This window comes from Oncorhynchus mykiss, chromosome 12, assembly GCF_057628025.1.
Source record: "Oncorhynchus mykiss isolate SJ-2025 chromosome 12, ASM5762802v1, whole genome shotgun sequence".
Lineage (NCBI taxonomy): Eukaryota > Metazoa > Chordata > Actinopteri > Salmoniformes > Salmonidae > Oncorhynchus > Oncorhynchus mykiss.
This window is the reverse complement of record NC_143033.1, coordinates 70933116-70958518: the sequence shown is the minus strand read 5'-3', so window position 1 is coordinate 70958518 and position 25403 is coordinate 70933116. Positions and strand designations below refer to the sequence as shown.

The 25403-nt window shown below is 39.0% G+C and overlaps 2 protein-coding genes across 2 annotated transcripts; both read left to right on the top strand.

Annotated features, from left to right (window-relative positions):
• Positions 1-2246: 2246 nt before the first annotated feature.
• LOC110539165 (homeobox protein Hox-B13a) lies at positions 2247-4225 on the top strand. The gene is made up of 2 exons (XM_021626125.3): positions 2247-3022; positions 3497-4225. Exons 1-2 carry the CDS (start codon positions 2356-2358, stop codon positions 3742-3744), a joined length of 915 nt encoding a protein of 304 aa, XP_021481800.3. The 5' UTR covers positions 2247-2355; the 3' UTR covers positions 3745-4225.
• Positions 4226-15935: 11710 nt separating this feature from the next.
• LOC110538097 (homeobox protein Hox-B10a) lies at positions 15936-25114 on the top strand. Its single transcript, XM_021624685.3, has 2 exons — positions 15936-22340; positions 23889-25114. The coding sequence occupies exons 1-2, from the start codon at positions 21560-21562 to the stop codon at positions 24164-24166; spliced, it is 1059 nt and encodes a 352-aa protein (XP_021480360.1). The 5' UTR covers positions 15936-21559; the 3' UTR covers positions 24167-25114.
• The last annotated feature ends 289 nt before the right edge of the window (positions 25115-25403 follow it).

Genomic DNA, 25403 nt, shown 5'->3' with positions numbered 1-25403 from the left:
GGGGCTGTTGTTGCACTTAAATAATCTGGGTAGAGGGTAAAGATTGAGAGAGAGTATTTCTGCCTATCCCATTTAAACACAATGTACAAATCCTGACTAATGAGAAGAATCAGCCACTAGTTTAACCTATTTGTATTGCTTGAAACGTTTTCATTATAGTTATATTGTTTGAAACATTGTCCATATCGCTGGACCTTGTGCGTCTCTCGCTGACGCAAATCAACCATAAAATGCATAATTGCGCCTTCGAGCTAAAATGAACATTTCGTTACCTGATAGCAATTCCAGAAGAAGATTGACATATGTTTTCATAATACTAGATAACATCAGGCCTACCTTCAAAATAGCAGAGTCGGAGAGGTAAAGGATTTTTAATTGCAGCATATAGGCTACTTTTCAGATTAAACACCACTTTTACGCACATGAGTATTTGCCCACTCATTTTATTTTTTATTTAACTAGGCAAGTCAGTTAAGAACAAATTCTCATTTACAATGACGGTCTACCAGTGAACATTATAGGGGCAGAACGATGGATTTTTACCTTGTCAGCTCGGGGATTCGATCCAGCAACCACTAGGCTACCTGCCGCCCCAAATCCTATCTCGCGCAACACATTTGTGAATATGAGAGCAACCTGTAATATAGGTATTTAGTCATTGTGTTTTTCATGTCGTCCTCTACAACTATGAATATAATTTTACGTACGGGCATAGCCTACACAGATTTTCCAAACCAAGACCCACTTCATGGCAGAATGAAAGCGTACTTTGCTTTTTTAAAACACTTCATGCCAGGTTTGAGATATAACATGTATTTATTTATAGTGTGCCTTTATTTAACTAGACAAGTCAGTTAAAGAACAAATTCTTATTTACAATGACGGTCTACCCCGGCCAAACCCTAACCCCCGGATAACGCTGGGCCAATTGTGCACCGCCCTATTGGACTCCCAATCACGCCAGTTGTGATACATTCTGGAATCGAACCAGGGTCTGTAGTGACGTCTCTAGCACTTAGACCTCTGCGCCACTCAGGAGCCCCAACATACTTTAGACACGTTTAGCTATATCTGGAATAATGGCAATAGGCCTATGCATTTGAGCATAAAATACTCAAATTCATAACTACAGTCATAACCACAGAAATAATGATTACACAAAGAATATTACTCTCAAGTGCCTCAAAACCCCACTAAATCTATTTGAACTTCACCCGTATTTTAGAAATCTTAAGACCTTCAATCCCGTTAATAAATTATCTTTACGATTCCTTCAGTAATATGTTTTAGCCATGAGCATTGAGCATTATATTCTAAAAGCGCACATAATTTACTATTAAACGTCCAAAGTAGTTGATTTCTAAAATCCCCCCTCAAAAATGTGCCAGGTATGCAATCTCATGTTATGCTTAAAGGATATTTTTATGACAACGATAAACTTTCTTCATGCATTTGGCAAGGACGATTATACGACTTTAAATATGTCCATAACCATTGGGAAATTTCCAGCATTTTACATGATCTAATTAAAGCCAAACCAAAAAGGCAAACAGTGTAACATAATCTGTTGGGTTTTGTGGTAAAATCTACATTAATAGTCATTTTGTGTGAAAGTTTTTTTTAAAGTATGTCTTAACAGTGTTAATTTTGAATTACCATTTCCCTATGTGAGGCCAATATGATTTTTATGCAATCGTTTAACAAAACAAGCAGGGTTACATTATTACTAGACTTTTGTTGGAGTGATTGCCAAAGTGATTCATTCCCAGATTTTCTGCGCATTCAATAGATGTCATAGGTAAAATAGTCCTCATGCCATCATTGCTTGACGTGCCTTAATTAACATAGGTAGTCCTTTGCATGGTTATCTTAGGGACTACATGCTAGTTTGTCTGCTTCCACTGGCCTTTGGAGAGCTAGGCGCATTGAGCTTTGGAAAGCTTTTTTCACCCTACAAATCCAGTACGAAATGCATGTAGAAAGGCTTTTGTACACCGTTTTTATTGAAATGCTGTGCTTCAGAATTGTAGTCAGAGGTTGAATTGTACTATTTCTTCCAGACAGCGTGTTCATGGAAACCGCAGAAAACACAACAATTGGGGAATAGAAAATGACAAAACAATACGCTGAAGAGTATCTCGTGTCATTTCTCCAAAGCAATATAAATAATGTATTTGACTGACATCCCCAACAAGGGTTTGTTGTACTTATCACGTGGTAAGCTTTTCATCCAATGGAGACGCGCCATTCCAAGTTTTGGTCCGTTGCGTCAATCCAGCTGTGGATGTAACCTGGTGTCCTACTCTGGACTTGGGTCTTTGAAACAGAATTCTCCGCCCGAATGGTGAGCGTGATATGACCACCTCCTTGGTCCTGAATCCTCGCTGGGCGGACACGGTTATGTTTGTGTATGAAAACAACTTGGATGAGCTGAACAAGAACATGGAGGGTCTGGTTGGTAGCGGCAATTTCGCGGCCAACCAGTGCAGGAATCTGATGGCCCACTCCGCTCTGGGGGGTCACCCCTCTAGCCTGGTGCACAGCTCCGGCTACTCCGCGGTGGATGTATCGGGCTCAAGCTCCGGGGAACCAGGCAAACAGTGCACACCATGCCCCGCGGTCCCTCAAGGCTCCTCCACAGGTCCCTTACCCTATGGGTACTTTGGCAACGGCTATTATCCCTGCAGAATGGGGCGGGGTTCGCTCAAGTCCTGCACCCAGCCCAGCGCGCTCAGCTACTCTGCGGAAAAATACATGGACACCCCGGTCACATCTGAAGAATACCCGAGCCGAGCTAAAGAATTTGCGTTCTACCACGGGTACCCAAGCCCCTACCAGTCCATGGCGAGCTACCTGGACGTGTCGGTGGTGCAGACTCTCGGGGCAGGAGAGCCCCGTCACGACACGCTGCTTCCAATGGACAGCTATCAGCCGTGGGCACTGACGAATGGCTGGGGCGGCCAGATGTACTGCTCAAAGGACCAGAGTCAAGCCGGACACCTTTGGAAATCTGCGTTGGCAGGTAAAAACATATGCTCTGCACACTGTTTTAGTAGATTATTAGATTACTGTAATGGGACACATTGTGACATGGGTTGGATAGCCTATATGAGGCAAATTAATTCAAGCTTTTTCTAATGCATGATCACGTAATACAATTACCTTTCATTCTGTGCATTAATCGCAAGCCATCTAATGCATTATGATTTTCAATCCCTTATTCTATCGCATGTTTGGGCTGAGTATTGAATTGTAATATGTGTCTCGGTATAGGCACGCACGTTCATATGAGCGACCATTTTGGTCGTTGTAGTCTTCCTGGTTTTCTGAGTTTCTGAACACCTCATTGTGGTGTTAATTCGTCAATATGTAGGCAGTTATACACTTCCGTTTCTCAAAAACGCAGCATGGGTTATCCCTTGCAATGAGAAAGACTGAATTATAGAAATAAATGCACATTTTACAGACTTCAGTTTCTCTTTGTTGTCCATTGCAGATGTAGTGGCCCACCAACACGATGGCAACTCCTTTCGTCGCGGTAGAAAGAAAAGGATTCCGTACACCAAGGTGCAGCTAAAGGAACTGGAGAAAGAGTATGCCGCCAACAAATTCATCACGAAAGATAAGAGGAGAAAGATTTCAGCAGGAACCAACTTGTCGGAAAGGCAGATTACGATCTGGTTTCAAAACAGGAGAGTTAAAGAGAAGAAGTTCGTGGCCAAAGTCAAGACCAGTGCGCCGTAGTCAGTCAGGCTTGACCTAGACGATTTGGACGAGGGACATTGTTTTTGCTGTATGAACAAAAAATGAAGGAAAGAAAACGTCGACGTGGTACCTTTTTTTGGATTGGGATTTGGTGTGCTATTTTGCTTGCGCAATTGCATCGCCAATTCGTCTTTAGAAAAGAAGAAATAAAACAAGAACCAAGCCCTCTAAAGACAATGTTTTAGAGGCCTGTAAATACAGCACTTGCCTGCTTTAATGTAACACTTACGTCTGCTTAACTGTTTAACTCGTGCTATACATGAAGGTATATATAGGCTATTTGTTAGGTATGTCAATGTTGTTACTGCAGTAGAATAGGAAACGTATTATGCAATCATATTCCCAATCTATACTGTTTATAACGCTTGTAAAACAGTACTTTTAAAAAATATAGCGTAATGCTTAATAAATTGTTTTAATCCCAGTATGTTGTATACATTAAATGTTACTCCGTGGAAAATATGTGTTATATATGTGATTATGTTTGCAAACCCTGTTTATATAGGGATAGTTAAAGATAAAATAGAATAATGATTGGTAAATGTACACATTGAAATAGGGATGGTCTAAGACCAAGAAATGGAGTTCAGAAATTCCAGTGCAATGTAAAGTTATTTCAAACCGTTTATAATATATTTGAAATATGAGTTTTACTCATTAAGTTGGTGATTAATTTGACATAATATGCTCCATCATGAAAGCTGCATCAAAAATATTACTTATCAAAAATATTACAAATATTACTTTTAAAGTATCCATAACCTTTACAAATAACATCATGCTTTTCGTGCCAAATAACAGTCTTTCTGGGGCTAATGATTTTGGTGGCGGGTAAAAGCTACTGTGCCAATTGTGCCAAATATATCATTTATTATAAACTGGGTGGTTCGAGCCCTGCATGCTGATTGGCTGACAGCCGTGATGTACTCTTACAGTATACCACGGGTATGACGAAGCATTTATTTTTACTGTTCTAATTATTTTGGTAACCAGTTTATAATAGCAATAAGGCACCTCTTGTGTTTAAAGTATATGGTCAATATACCACGTCCAAGGGCTGTGTTCAGACACTCCGCATTGTGTCGTGAATAAGAACAGCCTTTAGCCGTGGTATATTGGTCATATACAACACCCCCGTTTATTACACTCTTTCCCTTTGCAGACTCCCCCCTTATTGCTTAAATATACTTTGAAAGTTGAAGGCCTGCAAACACAGCCATATTTAAAATGGCTAGCTATATAATGTGTTGTATGTTATTACTTAGCCTTACTTGTATCACCTACTGATGCTCTTATTACTGCTTCATTAATACTCTTGGAACCCTTGGAGGTTTACGCAGGCCTAGGCCAATAGGCTACTTCAAAATATATATGAATGGTTTAGACAGGATTTTGTTAATTGGTAGGCCTATTTTATTTTTTAAATTAACATAATTACTAGCCTATTCAACACGAAATCAGTCAAATACGGCTACAAAGTTTAAACTGACTATAGATATAGGCCTTTAAATGCAAACTAAAACAAATTAAATTCACTTCAAGCGTCAAGAAATGAGTTGCATGTTCAATATTGGTTGTTAGTCTATATATCCTGTTCTCGGTGGATACGAGGAATGTTTATGTTCAAGAAGAAAAAAGAGCATGAGGCAACTGCAGAATTCCTTAATCCGTCCTTGACCTTGACCTTGAGTGTCACGTGCTCACCAGATCAGCAATAACGCTAATCATGAAAATGTACACGGGGAACGGGGTGTTTCTATGTCCCTATGAATAGCCTATAGCCACCGTTATGCTAGATCTGATTATATTCAGTTGTCCATATCTCGGATATACAGTAAATCTCACAACATAAACATTATTTTGTGTCACTCTTGTTATGGAAAAGGCCCTCAAAGTAGCTTCTAGCCTTGGTGCCCCACACATGCTTCCCTTCGTGTTCAGAGGATCTCATATTGGCTATCCTCCTGCGTAACTGTATGAAATATTATTATCCGAATGTTCGCTCGTTTGGATAAGTAGATTTACGCACTATAATCTGTTTAACAGTCTTTTGAGACGTGATTTACGCATCTGTCCGGTTCGGAACAGTTTAATTGTTGGATAGTGAGCAGAGCTAAGGCGCGCTCCGGCTGCATACTGCACTTAACGCCGGTCTAGATTAGTCAGGGTGTAAAAGGTGCGTCGTTATTCAAAGGCTTTGCATCATCACCTTTGCATCGTCCTGTTTTTTGCTGTGCTCTGTTTTAAATGCAAGTCGACACACCATATAGTCATGTATTTCGCTCGTTGGGGAAATATAGACACTTTTGGGGAATGTTGCCAATGGAAAAATGTTGCGGAGCGACATTTCAGATTAAAACATACACTACCGACGCATTGATTAAGACGTAGGCGTACCATAATATGTGCCATATGTAGCCTAGGCAACGCTCAGACAGACAGCATAGTCATGCAATAATAATACAGGTTGTTTCACTTTACCATTGATAAATGCAACAATTGCAAAAACGAGCTGAAGCACTAATCTAATGCTCCAACCTTGATTGGGGAAGTTTGTGCTTGGTATGGATCCTGACAGAATTTGAGAGGAACGATATCAAAGCCCGTTGAACACTGTACACTGTACTGTGCCGCTTTAGGCATTGCGAGAGACTTTTGGAAACCCGTCTGAGTTTTTTAGTATTCCAACCCAAACCCATATATTTTATGATATTATCCTGGTGCTACTATCAGACCAGTCATAATTTATTTGACATACGATACCAAAATAAGACGATATAAACAGCTATTAGACCTCATAGGCCTATTTCAACACAACCTAAGGCGCTTGTATCACTTTGAGTGTGCAGCTTTTTGTGCCCCGTAGCATTTCTATTCAGGTAAGCGTCAGTAAATAGCAATGCATGCCATTTGAAACCAAATTTGTAATGTCGTTATTTCAGTTTCATTGTTTTAAATACAATTGAATGATGTATTCCCAGTATATCTTATTGATTAAGTTTGTGCATTAGAATAAATTATAATCAACATGGCCTATAGCCAATTCATGGAGATTTTGAATGGACTAGTCATTTCTCAGTCCAGATTTCACGGCATGTGCAGTGCTGCTTTTCAGACCAACACAGCGTAGGCTAGACGTGCCTTGCACCTAACTGTGCTAGGCAATAAATGCAGAATACCATTCCTTCCACCGCTGGTTAACATTGAACTTGACAAAAGCATTCTAACAAACGGCGCGTCTGCTTTGTGTTTACGTTGTGGTTTAATGGTAGTTCCTTCTCCTCCTTTAGAAAACACACAATATGAGCATCAAGCACGGAAGTAGCTTTCCACCAGCAATACAATAAAGCTGCATTTTCCCTCAGTTGAAATACCAGACCCTATAATTCATTGTTTTACTCTTCTATTTACAATAATAAATTGTAATTGGTCGATATTTTATCAGTGTATAGGAAATATAGCAATTTCCCATTTCGTATGGCCTATAGCCACTTCAAGGCCTTTTACGTGCATCTGGGCCTATCCCACTCCGGAGTGACGGAAGATTGACGCTGTAGCCTATAGTGCCGCAGTACAGAAGCAATATTTTGGCTTTTGTTGAACGTTGTCTTCACTGTGATCGTTACTGTGATCGTTCACTGTGATCTTTAGTCAATTTAAGATATTCTCATAACACAAACGCTCAGGGACTTGAGTGTGCTTGATACCCAGCTACCAATACAATATCAGGGTTAGGAGTATAGCCTATAGCTTTGCTCAAGATTCACAGAGATATAACTTGTAACACAACCACAAAGAATAGCATCTCGTGGCTTTTTGAAGTAGGCAACAGATCCTATCATCATCACACAGCATTCCAACTCTGAAGTGTGACGATCAAAGTGTGACGCTCAAAACTAATTTATTGATAGGACAGGCTATGCCACATATTGGCTATACATGTATGCTTTAATATCATAGTTTGGCCTACTTTACTTTATTCGATGTATTTGACAGGGACAATGTTTATGTCTGTGAAACTTGACGGGTATATGGAAGCAAATTTAAAATATATATTTCAGTAGGCCTATTTTCAATTTGAGTATTTTCTCAGAAAATGAAAATATGACCTACTGTGATAGGAAAGTTACACACAATGAAATGTGGTAAAGCAGTTAATAGGCTTAATTCTATGAAATATTTTGGACATGGTAACTTTAGGCCTATTCTAGATTTGAGACATTCGGCCACTCAGGCTCATCTTTAAAACTCCTGAGTGTGCTTTAAAATATGTATTTTTTATTTTCTTTAAACAAGGCAGATTGCTAATTAATATGTCAATCTGTTAAAATAGGAATATTTTGACAGTGCTTTTGGTGGCTTGCTTGAAGACAAGAAGGAGAGACCAAGCTCTACCCCGTGATGTCTTCCAGGTAAATATATCTTCAATTGGCCGTCCCAAGAGCATGCTTCATTTCAAGAATGCGCCAGACTCTTCTCTCTCAAGTTCACGTCCAGTCCCCCGTCCCCCTTCCCCCGTTTATTACACTCTTTCCCTTTGCAGACTCCCCCTCCCCCTAGTCTGCATTGAGGACAGTCTTTTGTTACACGGTGGACTTTGCAGTTGAACTTGAGACATCTTGTAAACAATAAGTAGTCTGGCCCTTGTCTGGACAGAGGTGGTCAATAGACCTGAGGCTCAAAACGTATTCGCTGCATGCAGGAGGAAGAAGAAATGACTCTACACACCAGGCCTCCAACGATGCACCTAGAATTAGTGGTCAGCTCAGTCTGAGCTCCCTGAGCTGCAAGGTGACACACAGGCCTACATGGATTAATGAATTGAGAATAAGACCTGCATTCCCATATAGTATATATGGGGACAAGGTCAAAATCACATGGAAACATAGGCGATATCTATATACAATATTTACAAAGATGAACAATAGACACATGTAAGAAGATATTGTGGGAAAAGATCATAGATGAAAATCCCAACCTAAAGACACATTTAAAAAAGCACAACACTAATAGCCTAGCTAAACTGTAGCTGAGCTAGAATTTCCCCAAATGTGTGCTTTTATAAAGAGCATTAGATTGTAGAAACAAATGATGTTTCTTACAGCCACATCAGCTGGTGCCAACACTATTCCAATAGATCATGAACTCAACTGTAAATATATTTTCTGGCGGTGCACGTGCTTGCTGCCCATATAAGTGGTCAAATTTGCTATTTTGAACGGCTCACTATGATATGGCTACACCACATTTTGGGATTGAAAACTCGCAGGAAATAACTAAAATGCCTTTTTGTTGTTGTTGAGCAAAACAAATAGTTGGCCTTGCACTGTGTAGGTTCTCAAAAGTCACATAGGCCTATCATTTTCAACAACTTTTATCTGTTTACCCTATATGTATCCAACCTACTATTATTATTATTAGGCATGTTAGCTCTAACTATTTAAAAATAAAAACTGTAGGCTATTCTAATGTGTATTGTATGTCTGAATCTTGAATATTTATTTACATTTTTATATATTATTATTTTTTGTCATATATGCCCTCCACAACACTTCACAGTTAGGTGTCCAATATAAATGCTACCAAGAACCCTGTTTTAAAACTGTTTTATATATTTGTTTTATGTCACATACGCCCCCCACAACACTGCACAGTTAGGTGTCCAATATGTATGTCTACAAACTTTTCGAATGTACATATTACCATTAATAAGCTACCAAACGTATAGCCAATAGCTAGATACTTACTGACATTACATTGAGAAAGGAGAGTCATTAAGATGTATTGATAAGGCTCTCATCATGTTAGGTATGTATTCGTATGCCGTTATTTACCTTCCTTGTAGAGTGACATGCCAAAAGTTATTGATAGGCCCATACGCCAGCAAAGGGACTTTTGGATAGACGCATTCAACCAGGCCTAGATTATTGTATTTTCAGCTGCCGGATATGGCTGAATAAATGGGGCTCTGGAAGACAAGGCTAGGCTACCTACAGGGATAAAAATGAAAATATTTAAGAGGAATAAAGACTATACTGAAAATAATATGAGAGGAAATTATACTAAAGGGTGACAGCATGGACTTGGCCGGCCGTTTAGCCATGCGCTAGGCTACTCAGTGTATATCTTGAATCCGGTTTGGTTTGTGCTTTCTTTTCTTATGTCGCCAGGGGAACTGAGAGAAGCGGGAGAGGTGTTGGTATTGACAAACAGGAACACGAGTTGGAACTCTTGAGCGCGCTAATGATCACCAGCCCACCCGCGCACAATGAAACCACATCATAGCATCGTTCTGATTGAGAGGAAAAGCCCGCCTACTTAAACCGAGATCAACATAACTTTAAGACTACGCAGTAAAATAACCAAATGTATTGGCATGCAACACACAACTCATCTGTGAAATTTTACGGGGCACTACAATTATGTTGACCTTATAAATCGGAGTTGGTTTTGGAAGAAAGTGAGGCAATGTTCTACATTGTGCTGGGCTAACTATTGGTTCCATCATTTTCCCTGTCATTGAAATCATTTACGCACTGACCTCCAGTTGTAGAGTCTAGTTATGTTATAGCTGTTAGCTACATTTGGATTTATTTAGCCCACCAACAATTAATTTCAATAACATTATGCTGAATATATTGTCAATGATCATATATGGCTTTACATATTAACTCATGGCCTACAATTACAAAAATAATGTTATGTCCCAAGTCCTCAGTATCGGACCGAATAACACAAACATTGCTATATCTAGCAAGCCATACTTTGGTTTAGTTTCCCTTTCTACATGCGAATGTTTTAGCATTTGTGGCACAAATCCCATTCAATTCATGGGACGAATTTTGTTCAAAACATCTAAATGTGACTTTGTTGAACTTCACAAATAATTTGAGATACTTTGGATGATTTGGACATGATGCGCGAGATATGCTAATATCGGTCCCATGACACAAATTGAAAAACATTAGCATGTGGAAACAGTGCCAGGGAAACTACACCGAAGTATGGATTGTTGTCATACCTTGTCCATTGACTGCTTGACTGCACTGACTGGAAACCAATGTGTCATTTTGTCATTTGAGTAAACTATCACTTTAACCTTGCTCCATGCCTTGCACAAGCATTACAATCGGACTCAGTACATCTGGATGAGTGGTGTAGCTAGAATCGTAATGAAAGGCGTGGATGTTGTTAGCAGCCCAGTGCACTAGCCCGCTGGCATCGCGTGGATGTGGTCCAGATGTGTTGGGCCGCGCCAGAGTGCAGAGGTGCCCTACACGAATCAGCAGCGTGTTAGAAGCCGAGGCCCAATTGACCTCACTCACATTCCTGGTCGCAAATTCCATATTTTGAGGGCCAGTAAAAAGGGCATTTTGTATCATGACGTGGGTGGTTTGTCAACACCTCACGCCAGACATTGCTCTCGGGGGTAGTGGTGTAGGCAAGCCTATAATGGACAAGAGTTTATGCCAGGTGTCGGAGTGTATCAGCGAAACCGCAGTTCAAAAAATAGCCTGATATAGTTATCCTGGTTTTTGCAGGCCGTTGTGTATTTTAACGTTTTTCCAAAACAATAACACACAAAATCGTCAATAACTTGTAATTCGGTTAATTCTTTCTCTACAGCCATAATTGATCACCTTTTTTTTCGGTAGGCAATAGCTTCCCGGGTTAAAAGCAATTCCATTATCCTACATTGGGATACAAATTGTTGTGGAACTTCAGAGTTGTGCCCGTTTAAGATATATAGACAACGTTATATATAATGTTGTAAGCTGTATTGGTCAATATAGCCTAAGTAACATCTGGTGAACAAAGTAAACGGACATGGATAAACGAATGCAATCTTTGTAATCCGAATTGTGTTACATGTTTGATACAAGTCTAATTGCATTCCCATTTTGAGATATGAATCAGACCTGCTGTGTTTGACCTCTGACACTATTCAAAACGTTTAGTGGTTCTGTGATATAAATTCTAAACGTAATATGCTACCAATTTATTTATTTCGATAAGTGCGTAAAGAAATACTAATGTAACTCTATTAGTTCTAGAGTCTCGCAAATGCATGCTTCAATATGACCAATCGATTACAATTGAAAGTTGTTGAACTGTTTATACATTTAGCCTGAATGTAGAAAACGATAGGATACAGTGAGCAATAAAATGATGAATTATCAATAACTACTGCACACACTTCTTATAATGAAAAATCTAGGCTACTGAAAGAGCTACTGCCTAAATACTGCAATGCGGGTTCGTGTGTGTCCGTCGAAATTAGCAATTTCTTCTTATGCATAGGCATATGCTGTGTCATGTCAATACCTTATATTTCGTTAGAAAACATGTCAATACTGAGTTGTAATTTTGCGTTATAAAAATATTTGCTCTCATTGTCGCATGAAATATCTCTAGAGGCTTTGATAGACAATAGCTGTTTGTTTATCCTATTACTTTTTAACCAATACAATAATATGCATTGTATACAATTCCGATTTAGTTTTATGTTATTCTTCTATGCCTTATCTTTTCAAATCTTGATTAAAATGTTGGATGTTATCTGGTCCTACGTAATCTATGCGGAACAATACAAGAGGATAAGATGAGAATGGTAAAAACGTATTTATGTGTGGTCTAAGATGTTCTTGAGTCGACCTACCTCGAGCTGAATTTCTTTCTGCCATGTTCATCTTGTAAAAAGTACTTCCCAACAATAATACTATCGAAAAGGTATACAACAGAAGCGTTCTTATTTTATGGATGTTTAATTGTCCTTTTTTTTTCATTATTTTTTTTTCAAATCATATGAGTATATTTCGTGCTCCCAGACACAGAGTCTAGGCCTATATTTTCTGACATTCAACAAGTTATCATTAGCTTCACGCACGTACCGATTAATCTTCATGAATCATGAATACTTATTTTGGGCATCAGGGTTTCTATTTTTTTTCTGTACGTAAATTGCCATTTTACTAGCCTTGCTATGAGGTAGCCTACTCTTGATTTTGTACAATGTGATGCTTGATGATTGACATGAAAAATTAAAATAATGTATTCAAATTGTATCATATTTGGTTAATAGCCTATTTCCCAATGCCTTAGTAAAGCAGGAAGGCATAATTTGGACTTCTTGTTGGGGTAGCCTAACTATTTAAAATAGTTTATTCACTTCTAGGCTGCACTATAAACTTGTAGAATATAATTGTGTTAAAATATGATTGGTGCATTTGACATGAATTCGTATGCATAATCAAAGAGACACATTTGAGCAACGTCCTTGTCTTCAGTAGGTCGGCTCTCTTCTGCCATCTTGCGTCGTTTTGAGTGACATGCAACCAGATAGTTGCATTAAACGTCCACTAGTAGGCTGGCTACCCATGAGGTCGGTGGAAGAATTCTCCTTCAAGGGGGATTGTGCAGAGACCGCACTCACAAACCAAATATACCAATCTTTAGATCGGGATTTGACATCAAATAGAATAAAGAGAGTTATAGAAACGATACTTTACACAGACAGAAGCGAATTTCTTGGTTTTGTCCTCTTTCACGGTCACTCAAGGTCAAATGCGATCTTGAAGCGAGAGCTTCTGATTAGAGAACGGCCTAGTGTTTTACGATTCCGAAAAACCCGGCGGTCCTTCCCAGTGACGACATAGGCTGCTCGTTTTACAGGAAGGCTCTTTATTGAATTGTTCTCGCTCTGATAGGCACCCGGGACATTGAGCGTGTGTTCCCCATCGTAATTGTCTGTCGGAGGCAATACAGTCACTGAAATACATATCTATAAAATAATTCACCCTTGTCCAATGATCTAGATTGGCTGTCACCAAATATATATTAATACAAAATAAAACTCAGGAGTTATTGGAAAATACTTATTCGCATTGTGCAGTTTTGGTTCCAATTTGAGAAGTAGGCCCATATGCCTACATGCGTTTTGCATGATTTTGAATTGATCAACTGGCTTAGTGGCTTCGTTATAAATATCAATGTTAGTCAGTCCTAGTAGTTTTTAATTCATCCATCATGAGATCACGGGTTGCCTATCGACCATCTTTACATATCGATGTTTGATTGCTTAACACAGGTGCTGGTAGGGCCTACTGTAGGCCATGTACAGTAGACGTATAGTGTGTGGTTCTTCATACTTTTTCATTGATGTTTAAGTGTGAGACAACACTGCCCAACAGGTTAACCATGACTAAAACACAGTTTCCATTCAGAATGCAGTTTATTAGATATTGGGCCTTTGTTCAAATAAATAGCATGTCCATGTAATATACTGCATGCATGCCAAGTAGGCAGAGTGGAAACCAAGGAAAATTCTTTATGAATATTCTCTTATCAGCATGTTTATTTAATCACAGGCTTTTTCAGGCTGAAGTAATAACCAATCAACTTCTCCGTCTCCCAGATTCCAGAGGGATCGTGAATAAGGCGGACTCATCAATGAGGACCCCATCCTTGCATCTTTCATGGCAGAGGGGCAGAGGGACACACCAGAACAATACACCTGACGGCTGTGGACTAATAGAGAGAATGGAACAATGATGAAGAGGAAGATTTTTGGATGACATTGAAAGTGCCCTTGATATAATTGTGGGTTGAATTGAAAACCACGTCTATTGTGGTCTGATATGTCAACATGTTGGAAGAGAGACTCTGTACAGGGTGTCATTGTTAAGCCAGATTTTGACCATATAATAATTGGTTTAATATGCTAATTGCAAGCAGACCATCCAAATCATCAGTGTTTGGGCCAAAAGTGTGTAAACTAGTAAATTTGGTTGTGAATCAGCAGTTGTTCTCTTTTGTCAGTCACTGACAGTCACTCAATTAGCGGTCAGCTTACACATTTTAGATTGATAAGTTAGTCTAGCCAGTTATCTAAATGTGTAGTAATCATATCTGAGTACCAACCGGAAATGCAGGGCACGTGCCCAAGGGCCCTTACCCCCAGGGGGCCCCATTGATTTTGTTAGTCACTCTCACTCATGGCATAAGTCATGGCAAAATGTATAGAATTGCAGGAAATTAGCTATAAAACTGCAACATTTTCTCTACGTTCCATGGCAAAAGGTGTAGAATTGCAGGAAATGAACTATAAACGTACATTTTGTTCTCGGCTGTCATAAAAAATGACCCCCCCCCCCCCAACCAAATATCGCGTAGGGCCCCCAAAAGGCTAGAGCCGGCCCTGGATGGAGTAGACAAACACATTCTGTGACGAGTTTACTTTTCTCATTTGTTCTTGTGTAAAACAATGTTTGGTAATCTCCATGGACAGTCTGTATATTGCGTCCATCCTAGGCCCCATTATAGACAGATGCTGCAGTGAAACTTAAATGTCTATATCTGGGCATTTGTGATTAAAGCTAGTATCCTTAGTTGCTACATCCATTTTTTTGGACTTATAAATTGAGGATATATACCCATTGATTCTTGAAGAATATAACTTAAATGCCTCATGAGCTTTGTTCAACGGTTGTATCCCACCAGAACCCAAAATATAGGCTTGTTTTACTCCAACGTTTGTAAACAATATAAATGTAAATAAACACTGTATAGCTTTAAAACATGGTTACAACAATCATTTTGATATTATGGATAGTCAGTCCTTGGATCCATTGCTCTGTCTATGAATTTGATAGTGGTTACATTTCTCCAGGCGCATCCCTGAGTTTTTTTTTTTTTTACTAAAACAGTGGCGGGTAACAGATTTTTAATTGTTTTAGTTCAGGATTCTAACTTTAAATGGTGACAAATGTATCAGTAATGTCGCAATAAAAATACAGAGTAGATTCTCACTGCCTTATTGTTTAGGGGCAGACACCAGTACTCTCCACTGCAGACCTTGGCAGACATAAATCAGCTTTTAGTTTTCTTGCACCTTATTTGTGGAACAGTCTTCAAAATGTTCTAACAGGTGATGTTCTGGTGCCTCTATGGCAATTCAGAAAGCTGATTGAGGACGTATTACTGATGAATGTGTTTATTTTTTTATGACCTGTTTTTCTGCTTGCATTTTTGTATTTATATTGATTTGTGTATTTTCTGTAATTTATGTCATTCAGGGCTCATCTGTAAAAGAGACATTGGTCTCAGTTTGACTCCTTGATACGATTAAGGTTAAATACAAACAAAAATAAATACAGGAGTCAAAGTTAGGCAACACTGTCACCTTCTGGTCATGGGATTGTATTGCACATCGAAGGCAGACGTCACGTCTCTCATTCAGTTTGCTTGGCGAACCGTATTTCAACTCAAAGTATTAATTCAAAGGCATAGCTCTTTGCTCTTTGTCCATATATTCGTGGGATAAATAAGATGGCTTCAGCGAAATCTAAAATACAGAGCAATTTTGAAATACAAGACTTTTAGATTGAGAGCATCTCATTTTGATGGTGCTAATGGATGTCTTCAATGCAGAATTATAGAATTAATCCATTGACTTTTGAAAGGATAACTCATCATGCAATACAAATGATTTAAAGCATGCTGTTCTGAAATCGACTTATAAAGATGCAATTAAAAGAAACAAAAGCAGTCTTATAACACCCCACTTCCTAGAAGCAAGCTACTTAATAACAAATAAATAACAATAACAAATAACAACCAATTTACCCCGCCTTCTTCTCTCGCCTCTCCTCGTTTTTCGAGTTATGACAATAGTAATTATGATAATAATAGATAAGAACAATGACGGTAACAACAATAAAGATGTTTCTTAAAAAAACAGTCAACAATACTACTACTAACAACAACAATGCTATTATTGTTGTTTTTAAATTGTAATATTTATCACAACAATACAAGTGATAACAATACTAATGGGCATCTGGTAGTAGAGATAGGTGAAATGTAAAGGCGGGCTACACGCCTGCTTCATGCTCTAAAACCTATTGGTGACTAGATGCAGGATATTGAAGTATCTCGGTCCTTACAGAATGGTGATACTTTGTTTAAGTTCTGTTTGACAATTATGAAATACATAGCACTATAGTATACCATATAATGTTCCTAATGTGTGAAACACCCTGCATTAAGCACAAGGCAATCTATTCCGTGTTGTTTAGTTTCCCCCTCCTAGTTCAGCTTTGTAAATATAAAATGAGGATTTCATATTGAACGACTGCTCGGCACTTCCATTCATGCGTTAGATGCCAAAATGGTCATCTGCCAGATAAGACTTGTTAAAGTTCAAATGTGCCATTCCATTTCTGGTTTACGGCACAGGAAACGTATAATTGATAGCAGAACTTGCATGTGGGTTTGTCCATGTCCGTATGTCCCAAAGTTAACCACTTACTGTCGTTCCCACTGGGCACAGACGTCAGTTTAACGTGTAATTTTCATTTACATTTGGTTTAGTTGTCAACTAACTTGAATTTAACGTGAAATCAACAAAACATGTCACCATGTCATTCAATTTAGGTTCAAAGTTGGGTGAAAGAAACATGACATTTCCTTACATTGATGATTTTTTTGCAAATCCAATCAGTTTTCCACGTTGATTCAACGTCATCACATAGTTGTTGTTTTTTAAATGACGTGAAACAACTTTGATTCTACCAGTTTTTGCCTAGTGGGTTATTTCGCTTGTATTTTGCACGGAGCATGCTAGATCTATTTGTAGATAGTCTTTCAAAAGTGTGCACCGCTGAAGATTTTTACAGTATTGAAGGTAAACGTTCAGTTCTAATAGCCTTTTTTGTGTATCTATTGCGTGAGTAGTCGAAACGAAGGTAAACAGAGGAGATTCCGAATTCGCCATGGGCCTAGACTACTATGCTGCTATATGAATTGTTTCAATCCTTGACCTACGAATAGGCTACTGACTTCGTCTATACCAGACAAACAGGTATACCAATACCCGTGTTGGTAATTTGGCAAAGACCCCATGCTGGAAAATATTGACTCGTGTTCTTTTGAGGAAGCAGTGAGTAGCACATAGCCTATGAATAGCGATTTCCAGTAATGTAGCCCATGCACTCAACTCTTTAGTGCACGCGCTCGACCTTCCAACCTCAAGGTTAGACTTTTGCATTGTGCTGATTATAAGATATGCAAATCAGCTCGTTATAATATGGTTTAATTCTACTAATGCACTATTTTACTATTCTCAGCAAGCAATGCACTCACAATTCTATTTTCATAAAAACCAGTCGTTTTTTTTATATAGATAACGACTCATGCATGCATGGACAGCCTGGTGGGTTTGTCTTTAAAAAAAAGCCCAGCATTCCAGCTTTGAGAGGAAATATCTGCATAAGATCGATTCCATTACCTTCCAGAGCAGCGGCATAGTATTTAGAGCCTTTATCAGCTGTAAAACTTTATAGCAATCTGGGGGCTCCGTAGTCATGGATACAGTTATACGAGTTTGGCTGTCGTTAGTGTCACCATTTGGAGAGCAATTCTTTGTGATTATGAAGAAGGAATGTTCGGAATATATAAATTGTCGTTCCTTCGTTGCACAAAAAAAAGTTGGGTCTAAAATTGTACTTTGCATATAAGATAGTATTCTATCTGGGCTCCTAGGACATGGCCATCATTCCAAGTTCCCCACAAATGTTTAATTGCTTTAGTGCAGCCCGCCAGACAAAAAGTAAACAGCCGCATGAGACTGGGGTTGTCAACGTCAAAACTGCAGTGTCTGGAATATAAACGAGGCCAAGGGCCCGCCGGAAACGATTGGATTAATTTTTGCAAAGGAAGATACAAATTCGTTTGGTTTTGGATCAAGAGGCATACAGCTTTAATCCAAGGATGTTTACGTCAATACGTCAATATCCTCGAAGTCTGGTAAGCTTTGGTCACTTTTTCTGAGTGTAGTTTTACTGTATACGTCTTCCCATAGCTTATTGTTGTTATTATTTACCATCCCATGGGGCAGGCTTTACAGAAAAATATGGGAACAGTTCATCCCACGAGGCTACGTGTGCAGTCCAAGTTAAAGCTACATTGAATGATGTAGCGTAGGCCTACTGTAGAATAGGTAAATTATGTATAATATAAACAATTTAAATATAGGTGATGCTTTTAAAGTTGTATAGACAGACCTATGTTAATGACAAATGTGCAGGCCTATGCAGTACTAACGCCGAAGCAGTAACAATTGTCCTTCTGCGCCCATGCAAACGTTTTATACAAACTTCTAAATCGTTCTCAGTTTTAACGTTGTTTTTCTTCTAATGTAGGCTATATTTTCCTCAGACACGGTGCTTATGTATTCTTCTGTCGAAGTCTGACCTTTACATGTGTAGGCTAATAGACTTTATCATGAAATATTAGGCTATCAGTTTGCAATAGTGCTTTTGTTGACCAATGTGCATTTCTATCGGATGGACAGTCGCAAGGGCCTATTGGTTTGCGAGAAAGAAAATGTTTTGTTACTCGATTGGAATGTAGGCAAGTTATGTTTCTTAGCTATGTGTTTCATATGTACGAAATATGGTTATAGCATACGGACCTTTTAGTTTTGATCAGTTGGCTAGTCTATAATTTAGTGAAATGTAAGAATTAGGCTACATATTTATGTATTAGTTGCACGCAGTCTTTGTTGTCTGTCCAAAGCCAACATGCTGTATTAGTTAGCCTGTAAATGCAGTGCATCAAGAAAGGTGTATAAACCTCTAGGCCCTACAAATTCACAATGTTATATCTGTACCCACTATTCAACGTGTCATGAGCCCTTCGATTGATTCAACTGTACAGTGACATCTGGAGGCCACAAAAGATGTTGACTCGGGGAGATTTCCAAAACGTTCAATGTCCCTTTGTTTTTAGTAAACCTCGTTTTTAACTATAACCTTTACTTGCATTCAGCAGTATCTGTATTCTCTGTCAATTTTCAACATGCACATTATCCCTTAACTTTTTTTTTCTTCATCAAACCTTTCACATCAATGCTGTAGACTACTCCATTGATTGGGCCTTGTTGAATGAGCACTAGGCCTGGCTATTTAGGATACATATTTTGCGCATACTTGGCACCAAAGAGCACATATCATTTTATCGTTGAGACATACAGGTGTTTTCATTTGTTTCTAAATTCAGAATTTACGCACGTGTTTCGAAATGAAACCCTCCATTTGTTTTGTACACTGCTGTTCATTATCGTCCCTTCACCCCTACCTACATGTACAAATTACGTCAACTAATCTGTACCCCGGCACACTAACTCGGTACCGGTACCCCGGTATATAGCCTCTTTATTGTTGTGTTATTGTGCTACTTTTTATTATTATTGTTATTTTATGTTTTACTTTAGTTTATTTGGTAAATATTTTATTAAACTCTTCTTGAACTGTACTGTTGGTTAAGGGCTTGTAAGTAAGTATTTCACGGTAAGGTGTACACTTGTTGTATTCGGCGCATGTGACAAATAATGTTGGATTTGATTTAGATTTTTTAAAACATACCATACCATTGCCTAATACCATACCATTGCCTAATCCAGTAAAATGTTGCTGCTTAAAAAAATACAATACTTTTACAATTTGAGGCTTAGTTGTAACCCAGGCTATGGGTCATGACATTTAATTTCGTGTAATTTCAAACATGTAATACTAGATAGCCTATATCGAAAATTCTGCAGTTAGTTTTTACTTCAGCTCGTTCGTGTGTCCAGAAAAGGCCTATCCTCTAACCAAATATGAGACAGTCCTGCATTAAATTATTGTTTTCATGCCATATTAAAGTGTCTATAGGTGTGACTGAAATAGTACTTTACATAAATGACAACAATTGTAGATTAGCGATGTGTTGCTAAAAAGGTAAGAACATTATAACTATTGCTGTTATAGCTATAGGCTTTAGTTGTTACTATTGTTATCATTATTGTATTATTACTAAACAATACAGCGTTTAAAAATACATTTACAAGATTAATCCTTATATATTTTATCCATTGTTGGAAAAATTCAAGATTGTCTGTAAAGCTGGGGGGTTTATGTACAAACAATAAAACAACGTTTACAGAATATAAATCATCAACAGCAATGACTCATTAGGTTATAAGGAGCCATGGCTAAGGCACTGTATATAACCTGTACTAAAACACAAATAAGTGTGTGATTGTACAAAGTATGAAGTAATCATCCATTTAAAATAAGATATGTGGTCATATTGTCTGCATAATGATGTAAGTGATAGGCTATTGCTAGGCGTGCATTTGAGCTAATAACTCTTGCGATGTATATGACATTGCTGCACATTTCGTCGAATTTATAGGCATAAATCTGACTGATAAATTGTTAAAATTGCCATTTTAACAAAGGATTTTAGCCGAAGCGAAACGATGCTTAATTTTGACAACAGGTTTGAAAGCTTTAATCCTATAAAATCATACACGTTAAGAACGGATATGAATATGCTCATACAGCTTGGAATAGAGGCAAGCCAGGCGTAAATATATTATTAAACGGAGTGAGTGAATTACACACTGTGTCCAAAATATAATTGAATGCAGATATTCCATCTAGCAGTGAACAACATGTCAATCTCTGCCATTTTGAAAGCCATTTTGAAAACAACTCTGCTACTTCCATTGACACATTGGCGATATGCATTTAATTAAATTAAAGATAAGCTATGGCTCTATGAGAATGGATAAGAAATCTGCAACCTATTACAGAAATCATTTAAACAGGAAGTTCTGGCAATAACAGATTTAGGCGCTTGAATTAACCAGCACCGCAAGGGGAGGAGCCTGGCCGTGAACCCCAGACGCTATTGGGTCCCTTGCAGGAAGCTGCTCGCCAGACTCTTTTCGCGAAAATATGTCCTAGCAATGTCATGCTCTGAGAGATTCGTTTTCACGGCGTCCTTGGTTAACTCTTTCGTGGACTGTCGTCCAAAGGAGCCCCCCTCTGTCGCCCACCCTGACCCGGACCGCAGAGTCCAACATAACTGGGGTTCCGTGCCAAACACGGCCATACCCGGGACAATGAACCAGCACCAGACGTTGCAGCCGCAAGAAGCTATGGCTCAGCCTCGATACCAATACCACCAGGGAATACTGAACTGGGACGAGCCACACTTGAGCCCAGTCCGAGTGCCGCAGGTCAGTGCGTGCCCTTATAGCGCGTCAAACAGAAAAGACGACTCCTCCTATTTGCTGCTGGAACCGGACAACCACTCAAAACCGTCACCAGACGTGTCTGCCTTCACCAGACTAATGTCAGAGATGGGCTCCATGACGGGTGGTTCTGGTCCAATTCAGGGCTACTTCCGCCCGGAGCAGTCATGCTCCGGGTTCAAAGTCCAGGAGTACAACAACAGCGTGCACGGCTTGCCCACGACCAATCCACCGCGCACTCCCCACTCAGTCTCGAGCCATTTGTACCACTTGAGCTTCCCGGTGCTGCCATATCCAGACACTGACATCAAGCGCGTTATTGATGACTTAGCGTTGGGCAGCAGTGAGTGTCCAGCCCAGAGAAGCGATAGCAGCAGCATCACCCTGGCCAGCAGTCAGACCAACACGGAAGACTTAGTCATAGGTTTACGGCGAGACAAGCCCCCATCAGACTTACCCAAGGGCGATAAAGGTCCCAGACAGGAGTCGCAAGGTGGGTAAATGGAATGAAAAGTTTAAAAAAAAGCTCTGAAAAGATAGAACGCGACCATGGCAATAGCCACAGGAAAACATTATCCGGTCAATCGAGACAAGGTGTTTTTTTTTACTAAGGCTGTTAAAGGGAAGAGAGAGGAGAGAGGACAAAGGGAACCATTGCTCAAAATTAATTTATTGCACGGAACTACCCTGCCAGGCTAAATTGCACTCGATTTTACTGTGCGCTCCTTTGAACATCAAAACAGCGGATGTCTCCTTTGTGTTTAGGGACAGTTAGCTAGGTGTAGCCTACAATTGACTGTGGGCCCAGGTTTATGTGAGGGTAGGCTATAACCGACGGACTCAGTCTCACAATAAAATGTAGGCTAAAGCTCATGCTAGCTTCTACTTGCCTGTTGCAATGCTAGATGCTATAGCTAACATGTATATAGTTTTGTCAAATGAGCACTGAGAGGTGTCGTAAAATATCCAATTTAAAATCGGGGTCATATAACAAGGACGTTAACCAATGAACCAAATATTAACATATTTCAACTCCGGTTGTAAAGTCATCACACATGACAATATTTGCCATTGAGTGTTCAAAAATTACGTAATTTTGTTCAAAATAATACTTTTCTTTCCAACTATAACATGTTTGTCAATAGTAAATAAGTTGTCCAACGGCATTTGGCATATTACAAATAAATTGTCATTATAGGCCTAGTGAAACAGATTAATGGGTCAACAACAACCCATTTCTACTTAAAATGTCAATTCATTTGTACATTTTTGTGTGAAATCGTCTGATTTCTATATCCTACTCAGATTAGAGTTTTGTCATATAATGATTTATTCAGTAGGCTAGCATCATTTAGCCTAACAATAGCCTATGCGTCGCTGTAAGGCTACACGCCATTCACATCATCTGCTACACTCAGATAGACTACTACTTAGCTCTTTGTCCATTTACAAATGAAACATAGGAAAATATTGAGATGTGTAATAGATTTGATGCAAACATGGGTCTAGCATCGTTTTTTGTTTGACGTATGGGTTGCTAGGCAAATTGAATTTACTCCAGTAGGCACAACAGTCGTTAAATTCAGTACCATACTTGTAAGACCTATTCCTATGCCTCTCCTATGCATGTCTAGTCCTACATAATTTCCATTTGTCCTTTTGATAATAGTTTGTTCTTTTGACAATACCCAATTCGCCCCCAAGTAGAATGTAATTCGTTGATAACGTGATAACAAACCCTGCATTTCAGAGAACTACCAGAGAACTAGCAATCAGTGAATTAGAGGAGAAAATAGAACACAAAACAATTGTACTACATCTCTCTCTCTCTATCACACACACACACACACACACACAGACACACACACACACATACATAGGGGGAGAGAGGCATGCCATGTGACATTATATCCCGTAATAAACTGAACTTCTCAGCCAGGTAATGCCCGCGGAAGCATTATAGAAATGTGCATATCCTGGAACAAAGAATTTGCGTTCTGCCAGTCTACCACTAAAGACTTGTTTTGTCTTGTTTTGACAGAGGATGCAACATTAGAAAATGATGCAACCTGTGGATGGCTGTGGGCGAAGGCGGGGAGGAAGAAGCGCTGTCCTTACACCAAATACCAAACACTGGAGCTGGAAAAGGAGTTCCTCTTCAACATGTATCTGACTCGCGATCGCCGCCTGGAGATCGCTCGCAGTGTCAACCTCACTGACCGTCAAGTCAAAATCTGGTTCCAGAACCGCCGCATGAAGATGAAGAAGATGACACGGGAACACAGAACCAGGGACTCGGTCACACATTTCCCAATCTGATTCCTCACAAACATGGTGTGCAGAGACAGACCTACATGGACGTGACACGAGATGACGCAACGTCAATAATAGGATGGACCATATACTGAAGGATGTGGTAGAGGCCCTGATCTGAAGGATGACCTGGATGAAAGTACTATCTATGTCCTATACACTTTGCATGAGGATGTGGTGGCTGTTACCGGTTACACTTTAGTTTTTCCATGAAGGAGACATATCGGCGAAGATTTTTTTTCTCCATACCCCTGTCCCGCAACACCCTTCATAAAAGCACTTTATTTGATTATTGTCTTGTAGTTGTTTGTTGATAGCTCAATAGAATGATTGCAACGTTGCTTAATTTGTATTTTTGCCAGACATAGGCTACTGTCTTGAATCGAAGACTATTGTTTACAGTTCATGCTAGGCTATGGGAAGCCAATTTGAAAGGATCACTTTTATTTATAACGTGAGCACTATTTTATTTATTTGCGGAAGCAATTGTATTTGTAAGCTTTGAAAAATGTGCACCAGTAAGCACAATATTTTGAACTTCAATTTTGTAAAATAGGAAGGATTTAAAACATTATTTCTTGTTTATACGGAGTCCTTTTTCAGATAGCTTGACTTGAAACAAAGAGTGTGTTGATTACAATAATGCATGATTGGATGTATAAAAAACAAACAAATGTTTTCTAAATGAGAGCATTTGAATTAAAGGTTACTCTTTCCGTGAAATAGGGAAACGTTTTCTTACGCACATGAGCCCTTGACGTTCCAAAAGGCAAGCCTGGGATATAATATATATTTTTGTCTTGTATTATCAATGTTTGTTTTTATATAGTTTCGCCTATCACTTCTGCTTGAATAAATATTCCCCAGTTCCCATATGTCTTAGTTTGCAACTTCGATATGTGTAGATAGATGGAGAAAAACATACAGCTGCTGAAATAAATATTTTCCCCACCATTACATTTAGTGTAATTGTTGGGTACATCCCATTGCAATAATTACTAGTTCTAGACACCTATTACCACCCTTAGCCCATCCCTCTTCCTAGTAGCCTTCTCCTACCAGGTCATATGAGCTCGAGTAATGTGATTATTCTTCCTGTAATGATGATTGTAATTGCTGTAACTATTATTATTACGCTAGTATTTGTGGTTTGCAGTAGCCTAGTTGTATGGTGTAATGTTCTTATCCTAACAAGCAATGTCAATGCATATATTTGGTTTATGCAAGGTCTAATTGAAAACAA